The sequence below is a fragment of the Sciurus vulgaris genome (genome assembly GCF_902686455.1).
Source record: "Sciurus vulgaris genome assembly, chromosome: 15".
NCBI lineage: Eukaryota > Metazoa > Chordata > Mammalia > Rodentia > Sciuridae > Sciurus > Sciurus vulgaris.
This window is the reverse complement of record NC_136476.1, coordinates 63,492,588-63,517,000: the sequence shown is the minus strand read 5'-3', so window position 1 is coordinate 63,517,000 and position 24,413 is coordinate 63,492,588. Positions and strand designations below refer to the sequence as shown.

At 36.4% G+C, this 24,413-nt stretch overlaps 1 protein-coding gene across 2 annotated transcripts in view; it reads right to left on the bottom strand.

Annotated features, from left to right (window-relative positions):
* Positions 1-19,632, bottom strand: part of TMEM38B (transmembrane protein 38B) — a 54,496-nt gene extending 34,864 nt beyond the window's left edge. Inside the window, exons 1-3 of one of the 2 annotated variants that reach the window (XM_079113297.1) lie at positions 19,404-19,465; positions 7,615-7,664; positions 911-1,067 (exon numbers count right to left, since the gene is read on the bottom strand). In XM_079113297.1, coding sequence (XP_078969423.1) covers positions 911-1,017 — 107 coding nt within the window. In that variant the 5' untranslated portion in view covers positions 1,018-1,067; positions 7,615-7,664; positions 19,404-19,465. Of the gene's footprint in view, positions 1-910; positions 1,068-7,614; positions 7,665-19,403 lie in introns of both variants that reach the window. The other variant, XM_079113298.1, reaches the window with a different exon arrangement.
* Between the last annotated feature and the right edge of the window lie 4,781 nt (positions 19,633-24,413).

Below are 24,413 nucleotides of genomic sequence, written 5' to 3'. Positions count from 1 at the left end.
GAATATAAAGAATTTAGCTGACATACAGTAACAATTCAGTATAAAGCTATCAAATATATTATTATACTCTTTCAAGTTCCCCCTGCCACAGGTTCCCCCACTTTTACTTCCTATCGTTGCTACTATTATTTATATCTCCTTTTATAACTAGTAACATAGTCATTTAAAAATTATCACAATAAATATGAACTTTTTTTTTTTTTTTTGCAGTGCTGGGGATCAAACCCAAAATATGAACTTTTAAGTGTTCCTAACATCATATATTTAAACTGATGTGGTTTTTTTAAAAGAAAGCACAGTTTTTGCTTTCAACAGAAAAAAGTTCACTGATTTATAGTACACATTTTTTAACTTAATGGATCAATTCTCTTAAGGACACCTGAATTTGGAGTTACAAGAATCCAAAGCAATTCCTAGCAACATTTTTCTTCATTTCAAAACTAAAAAGTTAATGTTTAAACATCTCATAGGATTCTAAATAATCCAACAAACGGTATAACAAGGACAATTATATATTAAGTCACTTGAATCTTTTGTTTGGTCACATTCATTATTTATTGATTTTTATTTTATTGTAATTGTGTGTTGTAATTCTGGATGTATAAGTTGAGTTCACAAGATAAACTGTTTGGGACCAAATGTCTAATCTCCTCTTTCATGTCTAAAAAGCTTCCACTAACAATGCATAAGGCTATGGAGGTAATAATTGTCTCTAGGAGAAATAAGGGGAAAGAGAGGCAAGAAAGAGACATACTAGGTGCTTAAACTGTTTGGCATTATCTGGATTTCTTCCCTGTACACAACTTCGGAAGAACATAATATACTTTTTAAAGAAAAAAAATTTTATTTTACTAGCAATTTATGAAACAATTTTTAGAATGCCTCATACTTTACCATGATGATAGCTTACCAGATTGAAGATGCCAGTAAAATATTAGTGTGGTTTGCAAGAAACCTCAGCGGAGGCTCTGCAAGCAGTATACATGATAAAATTCCTCCACCAAAACAGTGGAGCATAGCAGTAAACCAGCTTGAAACAGGATTCCTCCAGGCCCCTTCCACTGCTCCTGAAATGGTAAAGTCAAAACATGGTCTGAGACAGTTGTATATTTATTAAACAAGTCCCAAGTTCCCATTGCACTAAAGAAATAAACTTTTTAAACTCATAATTTTCAGCGATGAATTACTGTTCAGAGTTGTGCCAATTACAACCATTACACCATTAAAAATTGTATCACTTGTTCTTTAATGCAAGACTGGACACATTTTTAAAAATAATTGATTTTTGGCACCTTTAAATTCTCTGTTCAGGTTTTTATTGCCAGTTTCCTGATAATAAATGATTTACAATCTCCCCACTTAGTCTCTTTTCCTCCCAAATCCTACTATAAGTATTCCCAGACCATATGTCAAAGTATGTATTAAGTTTATAATCTTAAGTACTTGAGAAAATAAGAGGCTGAAGTAAACAAACTAAGCTAACAAACATGGCAAGCTAGAAACAGAGTAACAAATCCAAAGGTGAACAGTTGATAAAGAGCAGATATTTTCACCATCTCAAAATAAATCCTAACAAAATACTAATTACTGAAGGAAATAATAAATTTAGAGTGGTGAAACCTTGCAATCATCAATGTAAATACCACCAGTAACTTCAGATATGATGCACTGAGATCACTTATGTGCTATTTTACCAAAAATAAGTAACTAATTAACCTAACCAAACAAACCCAAGTTGAGGACTACTGTGAAGGAATAGGAGTTTCTTAACTAATTATTCTGGAAATTTTCTGTAAATGTGAAATTATCAAAGGAAAAAAAACAAAAAAAAAAAAAAAAGTAAACTCATCTAGATAAATTGAAACAATTTATAAAAGCAGAAATTAATTAAATGAAAACTAAAATAGGGAATAGAGATGGGAAATCTATAAAGCCAACCCCAAATTATTCTGGGAAAGCAGAAAGGAAAGGAAAAGGAGAAAGAAACAAGAAAGGAGTGAAGGAAGGGAAAGGAGAGAAGGAAGGGAAGGAAGGAAGAAAGAAGAAAGGAAGAAAGGAATAAAGGGAGGGAAGATAAAAATAACAACATTAAAACTGAAAATCTAGTTAGAAAGTAAAAAAGGTAAAAAGAATGTTTTAATCTAATACATGTGAAGATATATTGAAATGGACAGTCTTCTAAGAAACTATAAATTAGCAAAAATTTTCTACCTTAAGAACAGGTAGAAAACTGAACGTACAGATAACTACAGCAAAAATTTCAGAGCAAAAAAACTAGCTTAAAAAAGGTACTAAACTTTGATAAATTAAAAGAAAACCTTTACCAAATATTTTTAAATTATTCATTCTTACATTATATAACCATTATAGAGTATACAGTGAAGCAGAAAAAACTAAATCATTCTATGAAACAACATAATCCCAACCTCAAAAAATTGCATTATAAAAGAGAATGGAAGGAGGAGGAAGGAAAGGGAACAGAAAGGAAAGAAAGAATAAATTCTAATAAGTATTAAATACATTAAATAACAAAGGTACAATAGGGGTTTTTGTTGTTGTTGTTGTTTTGGTACCAGTTGAACCCAGTGCACTCAACTACTGAGCCAAATCCCCTGCCCCTTTCTGTATTTTATTTAGAGACAGGGTCTCACTGAGTTGCTCAGTGCCTTGTTAAGTTGCCGAGTCTGGTTCTGAATTTGCCATCCTCCTGCCTCAGCCTCCTGAGCCAATGGGATTACAGGGGTGCATCACCACACCTGGTTAATCATTTTTTAAAAAAGATAATAAACCATCAAATTTATTTTTTCCAAACTAAGGGAAGGTTTAGTGTTTAGAAGTTCATTAATGTCATCCATTACACTAGCAAATTATTATGGTCACTCCTTTAGACAGACAGTAAAAGGTACTTCACAAAAAAAAAAAAAAAAATCAACATTTCTGATTTGTTTTTTAATTTAGCAATGTGGGCACAGAAAGAAAAGAACTTAATCTGAAAAAAGCCATAATTTCTAAATAAAACATCAAAATTTCAGACTTTTAGTCTGGCATAGTGGCACACTCCTAATTTCAGTTACACAGGAAGCTAAGGCAGGGGGATCACAAGTTCAAGGTCAACCTGAAGAACCTGGTGTGACCCTGTCTCAAGATTTTAAAATAAATAAATAAAAAGGACTGGATTTGTACTCAATGATAAAAGACTGGAATAAAATATTTTTCAACATACATAAGGCAAATGCCAACAAATTATGAGGAAAAGTCAACAAACAAATGAAAAATGAGCAAGTCACAAAACAAAACCATAAGTGGCTAATACACATACCAAAATCAAAAAAGTCCTCAATACAATATAAAGCTGCTCCCCCGCCCTTTACGCTGCAGCTATTTCTCCCCTCCCATCTTATAACCTAGCTTGTCAGTCTGTGAACATCCTAGCTAGTTATTGGTCCACTAGTCAGCCTGCAAGTCCCCTTCTCAGTCATTGGTCCCTTGTTAGCCCTCGATATTCCAATATGTAGGAGAAGCTCCTGCGCCATTCTCTGTCTCTTCTTTCTTTCCCACCCCAGCAGAAGCTTTAGTTGTCTGCCTAATAAAATCTCTGTTGTGAGTTCCTGTGTCAGGAGTGGCTTTCTGGGTGCTATCGCTAGACTGCGACTCAGACTGGGTACCCCAGAGTGCTTGCTCCCCTGGATTCAAGGGTCTGAGCTGCCTTGGGACCTACACTGAGCCATATTTTTCTTACACTCAACATTAGTTATCAAGACAAACAGATAAAAGGGTATTTCGTACATATCTAATGGGGAGAAATGACAATTTCATATTAATAAATGGGTAAAGGTATGAAGAAATCCATGTATTCTTATGACAGAATAAACAAGTCAAGCTGCTATGAAGTAAACAAATGAAGCCAGTTGGGCGCTATGGATTAAAATTTTAAGTTTAAAATTGACTCAGGCAAGGCCTGCAGCAGAAGGTTGTGGCTGGGCAGCAGACACTCAGCTGATGATCAGAAAAGGTCACAAGTTCAGAAGTTCTGTGGGTGTGGGGTTATCCTTCCAAGAGAGCTGCATTAAGGAATCTGCTGCTCAGAAAATGTTGCCTTATGGATGAAAACAAACTTCTCCATCCCCTTGTCTGTGCAGTATAGAAGAACATAGTTTTATATCACAACTGAAGTGGCAGATTCTTCAGTTTTGATAAAGGTATCTCATTTTTCTATTGTTCTGGCCACTTAAGATTTTCAAACCAGAGAAATATATCACCTTCACTGGGATATTGTGTAGGTCTGTTACATGCTCATATACAAAAATGAAGATCACACTAAATAAAGCAGATTTCAGCCCTCTGTCTCCCCAGCTTTCGCTGTAGTAGCCCTCCAGAGCCTGTTTTGTAAAGAGAGACTTTCTGTTCTGCTTTGCTAATTTTCCTCTGATCTGGAAAATGGGCTGAGGGAAGAGAAAAAGCAGTTTGCACATCTGTTATAGTTCCTGCGTATCTTGGGTTACTTGCCATTTTTTGTCTGTTACTTCTACTGACTTTTAATCTAGAAGTTTCCTTTGCAGGATGGATAAATTAAAAACTTTAATAAGTGTAAATTGGTTCATGTATGTTAATGTCTACATGTGGTAGTGACTCTTGGGTCAAGTTGACAGATATTATGAATGACAACGAAGCACAGAAAAATATTTCTTAATTGGATGCTAATGGGTTGGGAAATTCTGATTAATTTATTACTTGTGATTCAAGTATATTCCCTTAGTTTCATCCCAGGTGTTGAAAATACTTATCTAAAATATACCAATTTGTTCTCTTTGTTTTGTTTTATATATATATATACATAATGGACAATGAAATCTTATTATTAGAGATATTGACTCTTTAATGATGAAGGCTTCTATAGGGTTTTAGTTTAAGGGTTTTGTTGTTGTTTTAATATTATCAGACAGGACTGTAATTCTGGATGTTATGTATAGTTTTGTGGAAAAGGGAAAGAAACGGTTTTTCCCATTATAAGCTCAAAAAATGGTTGCTTTCTTGCAAAATAAATAAATAAATAAAAGTTACTCGAGTGCCCACAAAAATTCATACAAGAACATTAAAGCAGTGTTCTTTATAATGCTATGAAAAAATGGGGGGGATCTAAATAACCACCGTCAGAAGAACAGTTAAACCACCTGCAGATCAATGTAAACATGGAAATATCTCCAAGACATACTGTTCAAGAAAAATGAAGAAACAAATACAATCATGTTGAACAATAAAATTATAGTATGGAAGAAAACCCAAACCCTGGACATGTATTTAGAATATATAAATGGAACGCACAAAAATAAATTTGTAATAAACAAACTGTTCACTGTTGTTATCTCTCAGAAAAAGCCTGGGATTAAGGAAGAGGTCAAGGGAGTTTTAAATTTATTTAATTATATTAATCATATTTGAATTCCCTAAGTTAAAGTTTCCATCTATTACTTGTATAAAAAATTTTTAACAAATTAACATCCAATCTGAGGAATACAATGCAACTATTTGAAAGAATGCCACAGCTTTACAAGTACACTTTATGTGTACTAATATGGTCAAAAAAAACCCCTACATATATATAAATAATATGTACAGTAAGAAATAATTTATAGGGCATTGATCCCTGTAAAACAACATATTTCTAAAGGTACATACACACAGTGATTAATGCATAGGATAAAGTCTGCAAAATTACCCAAATTATTAACTGTTGTAACCTCTTAGAAAAAAGCCCAATTATGTGAAATAATTTAAAAGTGTACAAATGTGTGTGTGCATTCAGAAAAATAATATCAACATATTTATATTTAACAAGTATGGGAATTGATGAATTCATGGGAATTGATTTGTATGTATTCAGAAATAAAATTTTAAGTAGTGTAACACACGATTTCACAAAATAAATGTGGCCAGGGTGTTTCAAAATTAAAAATAAAAGAACTAGGGATGTAGCTCCATGGTAAAGTACCCCTGGGTTCAATCCCTAGTACTGTGGAGGAAAAGAGCTATTTTGTGTTAGGTCCATAGGCCAAAGTAACTCTATTTTTAAAATCAGCACCCGCCCACCCAGGCATGACCTTCCCGGTAGGTCCACCCCAAAAGAGTCCCTAACTATCCAAAGCACTGCAAAGACATCAAGCAACAATCACAGGGGCAGACCGGTTATTTTTTAACTATTCCACTGTACATGCCTATATAGTGTAGAAGTTTTTTCCTGCAGGCTGCTGCACCTTGCAGAGAGGCAGCCTGGCAGACTCTGTCTAATAAACCTTTGCCTGAACTCAGAGCTGTGTCTCTCGTGGATATTTGTGCCAGTTACCCTAACATTCTGATGTTTCAAGATCATGCTGCTTTTAGAGACAAACCCCCACACATAAGATATGCTACCAGTGTTATAGACATACATACACGCACACAAACACACACATATATTTTAGATATTTATCTCAATATGTGTATCAGCACCATTCAGTACTGCCCCATGCAGTGGTGACTGACTGTCATACTGGTCAGCACAATAATAAATGAGTGTGATCTTTGATCTTCTTTTAGTCAACAATGAAAATGAACAATGCCATACTGAGACACCTCAGGCTGAAAGGTAAATAGTGTGCTTAAGAATGTGGACTGGAGCTTAACTGCCCAGAAACAAACCCTGTCTGTAGCATTTCACTCTTTGTGTTAATAACTGTCTCTGCTTCTCAAATGTTCAAAATAGAGATGTCCCCCCTCACTCATACACACTTACACATACACACTCCACCAAACCAGAGAAAAGGAAAAAAGTACCTCACCTCACAGCGCTGTTGTAAGGATTAACTAGGAATGAGTACACTTCAAGTACTTGGAATGGGGCCTGGCACACAGTAAGCAAAAGTGCTGGCTACCATCACACAAGCAAATTGGAAAAAAAAAGCAAAATGACCCTTTCTCTCTGTACCTACAGTTCAGTCATACTCCTCTCCTGAGGGGAGACTATTTCTAGGTGTTTATTTACATACATGCACTCACTCCTCCCCCTTCCATCTCTACCCACCTCCTCCAGCTCATTCTTGTGTGTATATGCATAACCCAAATACACCTACCTTCTTCTTTGGCCATTAAAACCAATTCAAATCAAATTTACTAAATGTTTTCACACGAAGTATTCTCTCATAAAATATTAATTTCTTATTAAGTCTATCAAAATAACTTTCTTTTTCTCTCAACATTCACTTATTTAATTCATTCTTCTTAAGACACATCACATTCTAGATTTTTTTCACAAATCCTATCTACATTATAAAATTGTTAATCCCTGAGACTCTTAAGATAGTTTAGTGTGGAATAGCTGCTAATATAAAATGTTTATCATATGATGGAAAAATACAAATGAAATATTTCAAAGAGTTTAAGCATTAAAATTTTACTGCCATTAATCTCCCTTACTTAGGATTGTCACAAATCAGACAAATATGATTGCCTATTAATTTTGTAACCTCTGCGTAGGCCTCAATCTCTCTCAAATTAAATTTCATTGTTCATAAAATGCAAATAATACATACCTTGTGAGGATTTAAAATGAGAGAACATATATAAAACACATTTTTATACCTTGTACATGGCAGATTGCTGACTGATTTATCTATTAAGTGGATCCATCACTGAAAACAGAAAAAAAAGGTAGGTAAATGAAACCTTCAGGCTGCTTCTGACTCAATTCTCTAAGCCCAAAATACAATTCTATTGAGTTCTTACTGAAAGGCTAGGATAAAAATGATATGATATGACAGTGAAAGAGTACTTATAAACTTAACAGCATTAAACAATGAAACTAAGATTTCATTAGGGAAAAAAAAGAAGAATCAGGAAAAGAATAGATGAAGCAGTCTCCCTTACATCAGTCCTATTTGTACAGTTTTCAAAATTACTTCAGTGAAAAAAAATACTGTCAAGTTACTCTTAACATACTGACCTTTAAAAGAGAAAAAAAAAAAAATCTGTCCTAACTTGAATGAAGATGTTTGAAATATGCTATAAATAGAACTATTTTTCCCAAATTCTTAGCAAAAGTTATCACATTGAGATACAAATCTAAGAGATTGAAAACACAAATAACCACTTGTGGACTTTAAAATCAAAATACTTCCATTAAATGAAAAAGTAAGGGCAGAACAAATGTAAAATCCTGTTCCCCACCCACCCACCCAGCTGCCTCTGGTGCTAGTAAAGCAACAAGGAGGAAGATATGTGACTGGAGCAGGGCAGGAGAGGTCAGAGAATTACAGGGGAGCTGGTAATGCATGGTTACAGTTAGGGCCTATGTGGATCACAGGCACAACCTGAGTTTTTCACCCTAACCAACTAAACCAGGAACTGGCAAACTTTTTCTTTAATGGGACAGATAAGAATATTTCACACTTTGTGAGATAGCCTCTACTTAATCATTTACCTCTGCAGTTACAGTGTGAAAGCAATCACAGATAAAAGACAAATGAATGAATGAGGTTGTATTTCAATAAAACTTTATTTTCATCATGAAACTGAAGCTAAATATGAAGTCCCAATCTATTTCTGTAAACTCACCTAAAATCTACAGAATTCCATACTCTGGACAAAATAAATTATTAGATTATATTTACAACAGTCCTATTAACTTATTTACAACAAATTTTGGAAAGATAGTTTTCACATTGGCAAATGTGACTTTTTTTTCATTTGTTAGACTCAGTCTGAATCAACTTGAGAATAAGGCCCTATTCTTAAGAACTAGTTCCATTGCAGCTATTTTTAAAACAGTTAACATCCAGTTTGCTAGTGGTTAGCATTATTTCCAGAAAGGAGCACAAGAATGTTCTAGCCTGCGTAAAATTTAACTCCAGATGTTAAGTATTTTTAAACTGCCTATTACCAATACTTTGTTTTATCCTTTCCCAGTAACAGATTTGTCTCCTTAAAATCCAAGAAGTTATAGAAGACACAGAGACAAACCCAAATAAATACAGTTACCTCATACTAGACAAAGGTGCCAAAAACATAAATGGAGAAAAGACAGCCCTTTCAACGAATGGTGCTGGGAAAACTGGAAATTCATATGTGGTAAAATGAAATTAAACCTCTCTCTCTGACCCTGCACAAAACGACAAATAATGGATCAAGGACCTAGGAATTAGACCAGAGACCCTGCACCAAATAGAAGAAAAAGTAGGTCCAAATCTTCATTATGTTGGCTTAGGACCAGACTTCCTTAACGAGACTCCTAAAGCGTAAGAAATGAAAGCAAGGATGAATAAATGGGATGAATTCAAACTAAAAACCTTTTTCTCAGCAAAGGATACAATCAATAATGTGAAAAGAGAGTCTACAGAGTGGGAGAAAATCTCCACATGCACTTCAGATAGAGCACTACTTCTCCAAAATTTATAAAGAACTTAAAAAACTTTACAACAAAAATACAAAGAACCCAATCAATAAATGGGCTAAGGAACTGGTCCCTTTATAGAAGAAAATTAACAAATATATGAAAAAGTGTTCAACATCTCCAGTAATTAGAGAAATGCAAATTAAAATCACCCTAAGATTTCATCTTACTCCAATTAGAATGGCTATGATCAAGAATACAAGCAGTAATAGGTGCTGGTTTGAATGTGGGGAAAAAGGCACACTCATACGCTGTTGGTGGAGTTGCAAACTGGTGCAGCCACTCTGGAAAGCAATATGGAGATTCCTCAGAAAACTTGGAATGCACCCACCTTTTAACCCAGTTATCCCACTCCTTGGCTCATATCCAAAGGACTACTATCAGCATACTACAGTAATGAAGCCCCATCAGTGTTTACAGCAGCTCAATTCACAATAGCTAGATTGTGGAACCAACCTAGATGCCCTTCAATAGATGAATAATAAACAAACTATGGTATATGGACAATGGAATATTATTAAGCCATAAAGAATAATAAAATTACTGCATTTGCAGGTAAATGGAGGGAACTGAAGAATACCATGCTAAGTGAAATAAGCCAATCCCAAAACACCAAAGGTCAAATATTTTCTCTGATTAAGTGGATGATGATACATAATGGGAATGGGGAGTGGGGGTAAGAGAAGAACGGAGGAACTTTGGTTTATGTAGAGGGAAATGAGAGGGAGGAGGGGACAGGGGTTTAAAAGATGGTGGAATGAGACAGACATCATTACCATATGTACATGTATGATTACATGAATGGTGTGAATCTACATTGTGTACAACCATAGAAATGAAAAGTTGAACCCCATTTGTGTACAATGGATGAAAATACAGTCTGCAAAAATAAAAAAATTTAAAAATTTAATAAGAAAAAAAAACAAAAAACAGAAGTTACCATCAGGGTCAGGGTCCAAGACAGAACTCTGACCATTAACCCAACATTTTAGGAGAAAGTGGTAAAAATGCAAATTAAAATTAAAAAAAAAAAAAAAAAAACATTTTCCACCACTGCTTGGCATAAAACAGTAAAACTGATAAGATCCAGAGTAAGTAAGCAGATTGCTCTACATATCTGGGAAAAAAAAAACTGGCAGTATTTATTAAATGCATGTACCTTGAGCAGTCATACTTTTGTGAGACTATACTACAAATTTAAAAAATCGATATAAAAAAGGAAAATTAATAAAATAATAATCTCATATGCCTCACAATGCTTTTTCATTAGAATTATTAAAAATAATCATGTAGCACTGGGGATATAGTTCAGTTGGTAGAGTACTTGCCGCGCAAGCACCAAGACCCTGAGTTTAATCCCCAGCACCACACACACACACACACACACACACATAAATCATGTAAACAACAAAGGTTTACAGACTATCTGTGACAAAATTAAGGAGTTTTAGATCAAATCTGAGTCAGACTGGGCCAAGCAGATACAAAGACCCACCTCTGGTTATTTCCCCAGTTCATTAATATACAGCTAGAATGATTACACTTGGCAGCTGGCTCATTCCCCATACTGATTCTCTGACCTATGGAATAAGAATCATTATGGTAGGAAGGATCAAGTACACACTCATAGAAATTCCTCTTCTTGCCAACAAAGTAAATGAAAAAAATATCACAGAAACTGGTGCCATAAACAGACTTGAAAGATGAAAAAGTGGTGATAGCTTAACTGGCCTTTTTGGTCTACACCAAACAGTGGACCTGGTGAATCGCTGCATTTAAGATGAAGTGTTTTTATTGGAGCGAATCAAACTCATAACCTAGTGTGTTGGTCAGCTTTTTGTAGCTGTGACCAAAATACTTGACAAGAAAAGTATTTACTCAGAGAAGTAAAAACTTATTTTGGCTCATGGTTTCAGAGGTTTACTCCACAGCCAACCAATCCATTGTTCTGGGGCCAAAGCAAGGCAGAATATCATGGCAGAAGGGCCACAATGGAAGGAAACTTCTTTACACACTGCCAACAAGTGGTGGGGGAGGGTCTCCTCAAAGAAGATGCACCCCAGGGGCCCATCTCCTCCAGTCATGCCCCATCTGCCTAAAGTTAGTTCATTCAAACTAGGAAGGACTGATTAGGTTACAGCTCTCACAGTCTCATCATTTCACCTTCAAATACTCCTGCATTAACACAGAAGATTTGGGGGAACACCTCATATTCAAATCATAACACCTCAAACAAATGCTTTTTTCTCCATATTAATTTGCAAAAAACAAACAACAATGAAAAAAAAAAAAATACCAGAAGTACTCCCCTTTGTTAAACTATTACATTCTTGCTTCAGGCCTATGCTAACTCTCCTATTGTCTAACATTGAGATTTTAATCATATTGTGAGTCCACACTTGCCTACTATACTGATGACATTCTACTGATTAGATCTGATGATCAAGAAATACCAAGTACTTCAAATATCTCAATAAGATATATGCAAACCAGAAAAGTGGGACATTAAACTCCACTCCTCCTGGGTTTCTATGATCAGTCAGAGTACAGTCAATAGATAGAAAATACACAGTTATTTTAACAGAGAGAATTTAATATTAACAGTATAGATATAAAATGGTTACATAAGTGGTTAAAAGGCAAAAGGTTAAGTATTTCATTATCACAGAGGTATCAGCTGCAGAAAGCAGACACCACTCTGGGGAACCAAAGAATAAGCTGAAATTATTTAAGTTTACAAACTTGGAGGAAATATTCTTTATAGCCAAAATTGAGAGCCCAGAAGAGGAAAAACTCCTCAGTTGATGTTCAAATCCTGCACATTCATTGCACAAATAAAATACTGAGTTTCAAGTTCTTATCTAGAGCTACTCAGTCCTTTAGTGGAAAAGTTTCAACCAGACACTGGTCTCCTGACTAGCTTTACGAAATCTTTCTACCACAATACTCACTGACCACTGTTTTATCTCAGGTCACTCAAAGAGTCTAACTTTCCTTTCACTTAAAAAAAATTAAATATATTCGAGCACAATCTTTAAATTCACAGAAATAAATTATGGACTGCCATTTCTGAAACATTCCTTCCCATCCCATACTATTCTGTTTTTTTAAATCACATAATAAAGAGAGTTTCTGGAATCATGAATGGTCCTACTATTATTTGGATATTGACTACATGGATGTGTTCATTTTGAAAATTCATTGAGCTGTACTTTTTTAACTTTGCACTTTTTTAGTTTTTATAAGGGGTTCACAAGATTGCAAAATTGTGTTGCCACCAGCACTGCTACCTGTCCAGAGTGCCTAGACTGATAAATTCTTAACTTATTAGACCTTTCATCTGCCACCAATTAGACAATGGAACAATGACAAGCTTTTTTCCTCAATTTAATTCCTAAAACAAATGAGAACCTGGTTTGTGATGTGGAAGTGAAAGAAATTATGGGAGAAAATAACCATGTCAAATAACAGTTCATTGGGAAATTGTAACTATTAAGAAACACTGGGCCTACAAAGAACACAGATGAGTTTAGAAACTTTAGAATTAGCCAAATCTGTAGTCAAGAACTAGTTCTAAAATTTACTAAACTGTGTGAGTTAGGAAGGTTATTTTATTCCTTTAAAACCATCTGTCAGATGAGTTTGATAATACCCATCTTAGAGAAATGATGTGAGGATTAGAACTATACAGAAATATTCTGCATGTATCTAAAACCAATAAAAATATTACTACTATGTCAGAAAACCAGTTCAATCTATGGGACACTATTCAAAAGAAGAAGCGTGAGCAATTGGGTTTCTTTAGAGATGTAAGAGTAGTGTTCATTCTGGCATCTTCAACATCTAATATAGTGCCTGACATATAGTATAGTACAGTTTCAATAAATATTTAACTGAACTATATATGATTTGAGAGAGGATGGCAAAAAAGTTGAGAGAGAATGAAGAGTACAGTAATAGATTTCAATTATTTCATAGAAGTAATTGTAGATTGTTTTCAAGTCATAGAAGATGGTAATTGTATGTGAATATAGACTTGAAGAAATGTTTATTTTAATAAAGATTTAAGCAAGAAAAAGGATTTTAAATGTAAGATAAAATAGATTAAATTGATATTGTAACTTTCTGTTAAAATGGCTTCTCACTAGTAGTCCCCAAGCAGCATATTACAACTTCCTAATAAAATGCCCAGGAGATAAAGGGATTGGGGCGGGGAGGCTGATAATCTGATGCCAGAATTCAGGAGGAACCAGAGTTAATTATAAGACAAATGGAGGTAAACTAAGGGGAAAAAAATACAATTTATACCCTTATGTTTTACATATTTGCTTATGAAGCAGAAATCACACAGTGGAGAAAGGGGAGAATTATCTTTCATTGGGTACAGAAGCCCACAACCCAAAACAAACAAATATGAGGTGCAACCCTTCTCCAAACCTCAGGTATAAAGAGTTAATCTCCTTTACCCTCTAGCCTCCACTAGTATTTTTATGCTCTAGGCAGAAACTATAGATGATAAGATATAAAAAGGATAAAAAAATTGGGGAGGGAGGTATTAGTAGTGACAGAGAATATTTCCAAACTAAGTCTCAAAGAGTAACATTTTTTTAAACAATTTTTTTGTTTTAATATTTTTTTAGTTGTTAATGGATGTTTTATTTTATTTATTTATATGTGATGCTGAGTAGCGAACCCAGGGCCTCACACATGCCAGGCAAATACTCAACCACTGAGTCACAACATCAGCCCAGAATAACATGTTTGAGAGTTTAAGGATAAGAACCCTGACAGCAGCACATACATGAACTGTAGATTTATTATACTAATACAGATCTGAGTTCTAGAGCATCAGTCTCTGGGGAATAAGAAAAGTTGCCAATTAAGCAAAGCATGGATATACTAAGTAAAACTAAGAGAAACTGGGCATTGGACTGAAAGTGCCACATATCAGCTCTTTAGTTCTAAATATGGAAAAGACTCACTGATCATATATAAAGAGAGCACAAAAACTACTTGCTGTATCTACTGACAAGAATCTGGACAAATATATCTTAATCAAAATAAGTTAGAAGAGAAAAAGGTAAATCAGAGCCTATAGAAATTGGTCACTGGACATAAGAAAAAAAGATCCAGAAGAGTCAAGTAAAGTGTATCACATTTAAGACTACTAAAAAATCCAGGGAAATTTTCTAGAATATAATGTACACATTTACTCCAATACACTTGAAAAACTAAAGGAAACAAATGATTCCTGAGAGAAATGTAAATTTCCAAAATGACTTAAGACTGAATTAATTTAAAAAAAAAAGATTTACCTATTAAAATGGACCAAGAAACAGCTTCATATTTGAAGTCTATTGAATACTGCTATGGTTTATATATATGGTGTTCCCCAAAAGCTCATTGTCTCACACAATACAAGAAAGCTCAGAGGTGAAATGATAGGGTTATGAGCACCTTAACCTACACCATGCATCAATCCTAATAAGGAGACAGGTAGGGTGTGGCTGGAGGCAGTGGATCTTTGGGAGTGTGCCTTTGGGGTATATATTTTGTGACTGGAGAGTGGAGTCTCTCTGCTTCCCAGTGGCCATGTCCTGAGCTGCCTTCCTCCACCACACTCTTCTACCATGACATTCAGCCTCACCTTGACCCTGAGGAATGGAGTCAGACATCTATGGACTGAAACCGCTGAAACCATCAATGCAAAAATAAACTTTTTCCTTCTCTAAAATTGTTTTTGTCAGATCTTTTGGTCACAGCATTGAAATAGCTGACTAAACAAAATACCTAAGAATAGGCAATGAGCCAGTTGTGGTGGCTCATGCCTGTAATCCCAGCAGCTAGAGAGACTGAGGCAGGAGGATTTCAAATTCAAAACCAGCCTCAGCAACTTGGTGAGGCCCTAAGCAACTTAGTGAGACCCGGTCTCAAAATAAAAAATAAAAAGGGGTAGAGATAGGGCTGGGTTTGTGGGCTGCACTGTAGAATGCTCTCCTAGTACTTGGGAGCATGACAGGCACCAGGTTCAATCATCAGCACTACATAAAAATAAATAATAAATAAAATAAAGGTATTGTGTCCAAATACAAATATATATATATATATTTAGTTGTATATATATATAGTTGTATATGTAGATATATATATCTACATATATATATATTTCATATATATATGAAAGAGGGTGGGGATGTGGCTCAATAGTGAAGCATTCCTGGGCTCAAATCCCAGTAACATCCCCCCCCCCAAAAAAAAAAAAAAAACAGGGAATGCCTATTATATAAACCATCCTGTGCTAAAAATAAATAAGTAATAAAAATAAAATAGTGGAAAGCTTCCTAATCTATTTTAAAAAACAGCATAACCTTGAAACCAAAAGTAGAAAAAGATTTGATGGGTAAATTCCCTTATAAATATAAATACAAAAAATTTAGAGAAAGTATTAGCAAATCAAAATTCCTGAAAACTAAAACAATACATCAAACAAGTTTATTCCTAAAATATAGGAATAGTTCATCATTTTTTTTAAATCTTTTTAAAAATCTATTAATATAATTCACTACATTTTTCCCCCTTTGGTATTGGTAATTGGCCCCAGGGTGCTCTACTACTGAACTACATCCCTAGCTCTTTTTATTTTTAATTTTGATACAGGGTCTTGGTAAGTTGCCCAAGCTATCCTTCAACCTGCAATCCTCCTGCCTCAGCCACCAGAATTGCTGGGATTACAGGTCTGACCCACCATGCCCACTACATTTTTAAATAGAAAAAAACAATAAAAATGATCATCTCAATGGATTTGGGGGAACAAAAATAATCATTAATAAAATATGTCACCTTCTCCACCAGGATGGTGATAAAGATACAGGGACAACCTCTTCAATATAAAAGTCCCTACTTCTATCAACACTCTTCAACATAAAGAGACTAGAAAAAAAGAGCGTTCTTGGATACAAGTAACAAAACAAAAAAATCCATGACAAAAGTAAGCCAAAAAGAATTCACTAGAAGGATTTCAGTAACTCAGAAAAACTGAGAGGCTAAAGAAAATAAGACAAAACTAGGGATACTCCAGAGGCCTATCCAAGGAGGAATTATCTTAGTAATGGTCTTAGAGGGAATAAAAAATTCAATTAGCCACTTTGGTGAGATAAGGAAAATAGCTTTACCACACATAAAGAGAATTAACATCCATGAAACATAAAGAAAATCAATACACTAAGACAACAACCTACAACCCAATAAGAAAAAATGGTCAAGCAACACAGGCATGAAATACAAGTGTCCAATAAACTTAAAGAGTACAAACTTATTAGCAACCCTGACAAAAGCAAATGAAAACTGTTTTCTGATCATGAAAATGACAAGGTATTGAGGACTAAAAATACTCAATATTGTCAAAGGAAATAAGCAGTCTAACACATTTCCAGTAAAAGTTTAAACAGGTGGATTCTTGTGAATTCTATCATTTTTACCTCTTTACAAGGACTAGAAAAAAATATTTGTTACTCTACGTATCATACTGTATTAGCATTCAATTACCCAAGTGATTCTCAAATTTGGGGGGACTTTGAACCTCTTTATACCATAAAAATTAGTAAGCTAATGAATGGTTGCCAGGAGTTATAGAAGTGCTGTCTACAAAGGAACAGAAGGTAATTTGGGGTGGGTGAACAAAATGTTCTACATCTTGATTATGATGGTATTTATATGACTTTTTTCAAAATCATAGACCCTTATATTAAAATATATATATATTTAATTTATCTTAATATATAAATTGTATGTTAAAAATGAATATACTATACTTAAATTATACCTTTAAAAATAACTGACTTCAAAAGGACCCCGAAGAACTTTTTTTATGGAGCTTACAAGTGCCAATACATACATATTGGAAACTATAACTGAAAGAATTTTAAAATAGTTCTTTATGGGCTAGAGATATAGCTCAAAGGTGGAGTGCTTGCCTAACACCCTCAAAGCCCAGGGTTCAATCCACAGCACTGCCAAAAAAAAAGGGGCGGGGGGCATTATGTATTCATTTTTAAAATAATAAATGCGCTAAATGTTAACAGATTCTTTATGAAAAATGACTATTTTTCCAAGCTAAAAACATTTAGTGAGAAAAAGCACACTGTTGTTTATTGTAGCAAATCTCCTTAATGTCTGGCTTCAAACAGAAAACAGCTGTAGGATTCTCATATCTGCTTCAATGTCTTACAGTGCCACAAGTCCTAAGTCATGTAGTCTCTGGAAAACTCCACTGTAGCAAGTAAGAAAATCCAAGTGAAAACAATGAATAATATCTGATTATTATTGTTATCTGATTATTATTCTAAGCGCAAAAGGAGGGGAAGCAGACCTGAACGGATTCAAAGAAGCCTTTATTCCTTGTGGACTCTGGCACCAACAGGGCCCATTTTCCAGATGGGGAAAATGGCCCTCAGTTACAGAGGGTATTTTGATCTTATAGGGTAGAATGATGTAATCACTGGAAGCCGTGTACATGCAGTTTTGACCGTCAGGGGCTAGTTGTACAGGTTAAAACTTTAATTTAGGAGGGCAGGTGTAAAAAGGTTAAAACTCATTGTTCTTTCTTTGGGATCCATTGTTTCCCAGAGTTTCAATATTTGCTGTGCCTCCATTTAGAGCTAGTTTGCGATGGGTTAAGGTGAAAGTTTAGGGCCCACTGTTATTAGGAAAGGATGAGCTGAGAGAGGTTTAATGTTAGGCCAATTTCTCCTCCCTCCTCCCAAGCCACACTGTCCCTCCGTTTTTCTTGGAGAGCTGTCTTTTAGGAATATTATTTTTTATAACCCTTCAATTATGAATATAATTTTAACATAGAAGGGTTAGAGAACCCTGTGGGTTCCTCAACCATACTTTGAAAACCCCTTACTTTACCCAATGCAAGAAAATATCAAATTTAGAATATGGGATAGTAACAACATATATTTCCTTTCAAACTAAGGAAGCAGTATCTTACGTAGATTATCATCTGACATTAATTAGTATAGTAATACTCCCCTTTATCCAGGTCATAATCTTTACCAAACAATGATTCACACTGAGCTACAAACTCCAATATAAGTAAAAAAATACTCTGAGGTCCAAAAATTGAGACAACCAGTAGTCCCTAGGAAGAGATGCAGCATCGTCCTCAAGTCTTCACTTAACACCTATTTGTAGAAAAGGCGGATCAAAGCCGGTATGAACACACGGAAAGTGCACAGAAGTGCTTGCCCTCATGATAGAAGAGATGCACAAAATATAAAAGGTGGAATAACAACGAAAGTAAAGCAATACAGGAGCAAATATCCTAAATGTCACATACAAGATAGAAAGACTGCTCCTTGATCAACAGCTCCGAAGGTCTTCAGACGGAAGACCACATCCCCACTCCAGAGGTGTGAAACTGCCAGACGGCTCTAACTTGAACAAGGTCACTGCTGATCACGAAAACGGGAACCACCGCTTCTGCCGGTCATCCTAACGCGCTGAGCAGGTGTCAGGCAGGACCCCAGGCCGAGGGGATCCCGGGGTACCCACGCGGGGGAGGCTTCTGTTCACGGTCTGCACAACTTTTCCAAAGGGCAGGGACTACCTCTAACTCCAGGAGGCTAGGTCGGAGACTTGCGGGGACTGGCAGCTCCCCGGCGACTTTCAAACACCGCCCAGGGAAGCAGGGGTACCACCAGGAGACCGCGCGGCAGCGACTTCTGTCACCGGCCCGGGAGCCCCGCCGAGCCCAGGCCCCTGAAGCGGCGTCTCGCCTCCGCGGACTAGTGCCCGCGCTTCCGCCCTCCGGCCTCAGTTTCCCCATCTGCACTAAAGGGGGCGGCGAGGCCGTCTCCTGGCGCCCTCCCACTCGACCCTCGGAACCCACTGGGTCGGCGGCCCCCAGGAAGCCCCAGACTGAGGCCGTCGTCCCCGCGATGGAAAACTGAGGGGGCGGGTCCGCGGCGCCCACACTCACCCGGCCGATGCTTCAGCGCCATCACGGAAACCAGGTAGTGGGCGATGTCAAAAAAGGGGAACATGGACGTGCGGGAGAAGGCCAGAGTCAGCTCCTCCCACGGAGAGTCCATGGCGACAACCGACCGCGGCAGCCGAAGCAGCCCCGGCGACCGGTTCCCCTCCGGCGCGGAGGGAGTGGGGGAGGGGACGGCGCGGGCGCGTGCCCGCTGCGCCGGCTGCGCCTGCGCGTGCGCCCTGGAGCCCGGGGTGGCGCGCCGAGAGGCGGGGCTGCGCGTCTGGGAGCCGCAGGCGCGGGAATGCGGCGAGCCGGCTCCTGGCGGATCGCGGGCCGGGCCTTATTCTCCTAATAAGGATCCAGTGTCTTCTCAGTGCTGATCATTGTGCCAGGACCCGGAGAAAGCGCAGATAAGCCAAGCTCGGCCCTCTAGGGGAGACGCACAGAGTCAGATTTCTTTATGTAAACTGATGTCATTCACCTTTTATTGAGCAATCACATTGCAAGTCACATTGTGACTTATTAGAGGTACAAAATAAAACAATTATATTCTGGTGTTGTAAAAGTTGTTCTTTCCCAAGAGAAAAAAAAAAAATGTAACTCACAAAATAGTACGAAACGTGAGAGGAAGATTATTCCAGGGAAGTAACTGAGGTGACAAAAGAATTAGACTTTAAATGCTAAGGCAGATATGGAAGCTAGGTGAGGGAGGGAGGTATTTTGGCCACACTACAGAGTGAGAAGTGAGGTTGAAAAAGAAGTTACGTCCTTGAATAGCAAGCAATAAAAACCAAGTGATTTGGCCCTATAGTTAAATCTCAGATTAAAATCACTACATTGTGCTCAGACTTATCAGTCAGAATCCTTTATTCTTAACCATTGTGCTATCCTGGGTTGTTTAGGGAGGACAGAGGTAAGGGGAAATCGAGTATCTTCACCGATCCAAGAAAAAGATAGTAGAGGCTAAGAGCAGCAGGAACAGAGGCCCAGATGGGGAAAGATGCGGTAGGAGCAGAATAGGGTGAGTTATCTCCACCTATGAAGTCAGCAGAGGTAGCACCTTTTGTCAAGGGAAAGAGGAATGAGCAAGAACATTGTGGTCCCAAAGAAAACTAGGAGAGGAGGGATGGATTTGGGTAAGAAAGAAAAGTGGAGTTTGGCACATTTTTATTTGACATGTCAACAAATCATGCTGGCACCAGGAAATTGGAAATACAAACACTATGAGCTGCTAGGTAGGTAACAGCTACATGGGAGTATGTGCTCAAAGAGAAACTCTCCTTGGTATTTTTTTAATCTAAATATTTAGCCATTGATTTAAAGTCATTTAACAAATGTTTTTTTGTATGCCTGCTCTAAACCAAGCATTTTTACAGATGTCAGAGCACTATCCTAAACAGTGCTTAAAACATAGGAAAATTGGAATAAATTTCTACATTTTATTACTTATCAAGGAAGAGTAGACTTGATAAAATACTTTTCATATGTGGTTTTCTAAGCGAGTTCCTATAGAGAAGTGTTTTTAAAACTAGCATGCTTTCTAGTAAGACTAAAAAAATAAGAAACACCTGTATTTATTTACACTTTGATGCTTAAATCAGTTCTTTCCATTCTTTTTGTAGTTTGCCTTATCTTTGGAATTATAGTGAATTTAGGGGAAGAATTTGGATATTGTTTTCCTAAATGTTTTTACACTTTAACAGTCTTAAATTTCACAAAATATGTTTCATCCTTGAACTTATAAATAAGATTTATACAAAGTAATCCTTACAACATCTCTAAGATTTGTCTATTCCAGTATCCTTCCAGGGTGTAATCTGTTATTAACCCCAGTAGAGCAGCAATGTAAAGTACCAAATATTTGTTTTTCATGGAGCTACATCCTCAGCCCGTTTTTTTGGTTTGGTTTGGCTTAGTTTGTTTTTTCTTTGAGACAGTATCTCACTGAAGTGCCCTGGTTGGCCTTCAACTTGCTATTCTCCTTCCTCAGTCTCAGGATTACAGGTATGTTCTAGGGCTCCTGGACAAGATTATTTTTAAGAAGGTAAATCATGCATTTTACAAACCTTAAAAAAAATTAATTCCAACAGAAAAGATTTAATCATATCAGACTCTACAAGTAATTTGTTCATTTCAAAACTGTAGAAATAAGCTTGCATACATCTGCCTGGAGCTTATTTTTAGAAAAGATCTAAAGAAAAGGAAATAGTGATATCACAAAAAGACAAGTTGTATCCATATATTAAATGTGCTTATCATATTTGCTTCTGGTCAGTGCATAGATTATTTAGTCTAATGAAATGGGGTGTAGCAGAATGAAATGGGGAATAGAAGGAGGGAGGACTTTAGTAAAGAGGAAAGACAAAATGTGGGGAAATTGCATGTGAAATTTTAAACTTTTCCTGATTTCTGAAATTAGTTTACAAAATTCCATACTTACTGCTAACAAAATGAATCCAAATTACAAAGTATCATTTATTCATTAGGAAACAAAACTGGTCTGATTCTATTAATATCTGAAAATTCTAACAAAATCTATTTTAAGTACTTTTGAGTTCAAAAACATGTAAAACTAATTTTTATAAACCAGGTTTCTCAGAGACTATACTGTTGACATTTTGGGCTGAATGATTCTTTGTTCTTGGGAATTATCCTGTGCATTATAGGATATTTAGCAGCATCCTTGGCACTAAATGTCAGTAGTGCACACATGTGCAGGTATATGCACACACATAGCAGTCGTGACAGTCAAAAATAGCTCTAGACATTGTCAAGTGTCCCCAGGGTGGGCAGTGGGAGGGCACAAAACCACCCCTGCCTCAGAACTATGATTATAAATGAATAAATGCTTTCTTCAGCAATGTGCGCCTCTATTAATACAAACATTGTGGTCATGCCACTAATATTAAACATCAGGTTAATTCTAGGGGAACTTTCATATCCCTCTTTAGTTTGCTCATCCATCTCCCTGGCTCAAGTGACAAAGTCCTAAATTCAGAATCATGAATGCAATCCTAGCCGTTTCTTTCCTGCAATACTGCTTCCCATCCACTGAGTGGCATGCCTTTCACTTTGGGAAATCCATAACAATAACTTTTTAAAGGACATGAAGAGCCCATGATTAATAAGTGTCATATTAAAGGGACCAATTGCACTTCTGAACTTTAGTATTCTAGTTAGACATTTTCATTCTAAAGCTGTTTTGATAGGCACTTGATAACTACACTCTATGATCCCTGTTGTATCAAATTATGTTGTAATGTATGCTATATAAGGCAAATACATATACTTTGAATTCAACCTTTATAATGTTCAGGATCGCCAAGGATAATTAACTACAGAGCACCAATTGCCCTCAGAATATCCACTGCATTTAGTCAGTACAATGAGATACTGTCTCGTGAGGTTTAAGTGATAAACCAAAACTTATTGGTTATTGGTTATTCTCATCAACTCTTTAGACTCAATGTGTACCTAAATGCCTTTGACATTGTGTCCTGGCAAATACGACTTAGCTCATTTATTTCTTACACTGAAACTAAAATCTTTTTCTATAAAAATCATTCACACCTCTAATACAAACAAACAAGCTGGGATGGTGGCATACACCTGTAATCCCAGTGGCTAAGGAGCTAAGGCAGGAGGATCACAAGTTCAAAAACAGCCTCAACAATTTAGCAAGGCTTTAAGCAACTTAGTGAGACCCTGTCTCAAAATAAAAAATAAAAAGGGCTGTGGATGTGGCTCAGTGGTTAACAGCTCTGGGGTTCATTCCCTGGTACCAAAAATATAAAAAGTTTCTTAAAAACTATTAAACTAAAAAATGTTCCCCATGTGCAACAAGTGCAAGTTTGCCTAATTAAAAACCTGTTGTTATCAAGGGGAATATCTAACTTTTATCAGTGAAGGACTGCCAACACTGCAGTCACTTGCCAAAGCCACAGCTGCCCATTGTCTGTGGTTATTGGCACTGCCGGTACAGTCTATCTCTGTTCGAGAGTAACAGGCATCATTAAGTCACAGAATATCAGAATTCAGGAAGTTCAATGGACACTTTAAAAATGTACCTTGGAATACAATAGAAAACCATTCTGAGAAGCTTAAGTCAAGTGAAGAATATACTGAAAGGCTATCTCAAGAAAGCAAAGAAGAATTGAGCAATCAAATACCAAGCAGAGCATTTCTGGGACCAGCAACAATGGGTGGGCATGGTCACTAATGATGCTTAATGCCAATATCCCTCAGCCTCTGGTCCCACTGTTCAGTACTGACATGGGCCAGATGTCCTCTTCTAGTTGATCAGCTCTGAGGGGAAGCTGGACCACATGGTTCAGATCTGAAGCATTCCTATGTATCCACACAATTTCCTGAGAAAGCAGGAAGCCAGGCAGGCATCCCAAGAGGTGTCCAATATAATCATTTTATTTAACCCATTTTAATGGCCAGAAAGAAGTTACAAAGGCAGTGAACAACAGACTAGAAATTTTTATTATGTTACAGTCAGTCTAGCCTAAGTACGCCTACTGGATTTTCTCTTTTTCAACAAACCTAAATATTTCTAAAGTTTTCCTACTGACAAATCTAGCATCCCTATAGCAAGGAAAAAGCCTTCCACCAGATAAGAGCTAGGAAAACAACTTAGTAATAATTGGTAATGTCATCCTATCCTTTTAACATTATCTCAGCAGATCTCATTGCTTCCTCATTATTTAAGATATTTTGAAAAGAAAAAAAAAAAAAAAAGACCAGCATAGTTAAAATGTTGATCTTCCATCCAATTTTAGAACTTCTCCCTTCCCATCAGCTACATCTACCTCTTCTAAAGACTCTCCTTTTTTGTTTTCTTTTATTTTGATTTGGTTTCGTTTGTGGTACTGGAGATAGACCCAGGGCCTCACACATGCTAGGCAAGTGCTCTACTACTGACCTACATTCCCAGATTTCCCCCTGAATTTTTTTTCTTTGTTTCTTTCTTTCTTTTTTTTTTTTTTTTTTTTTGAGACAGGTTTTCAC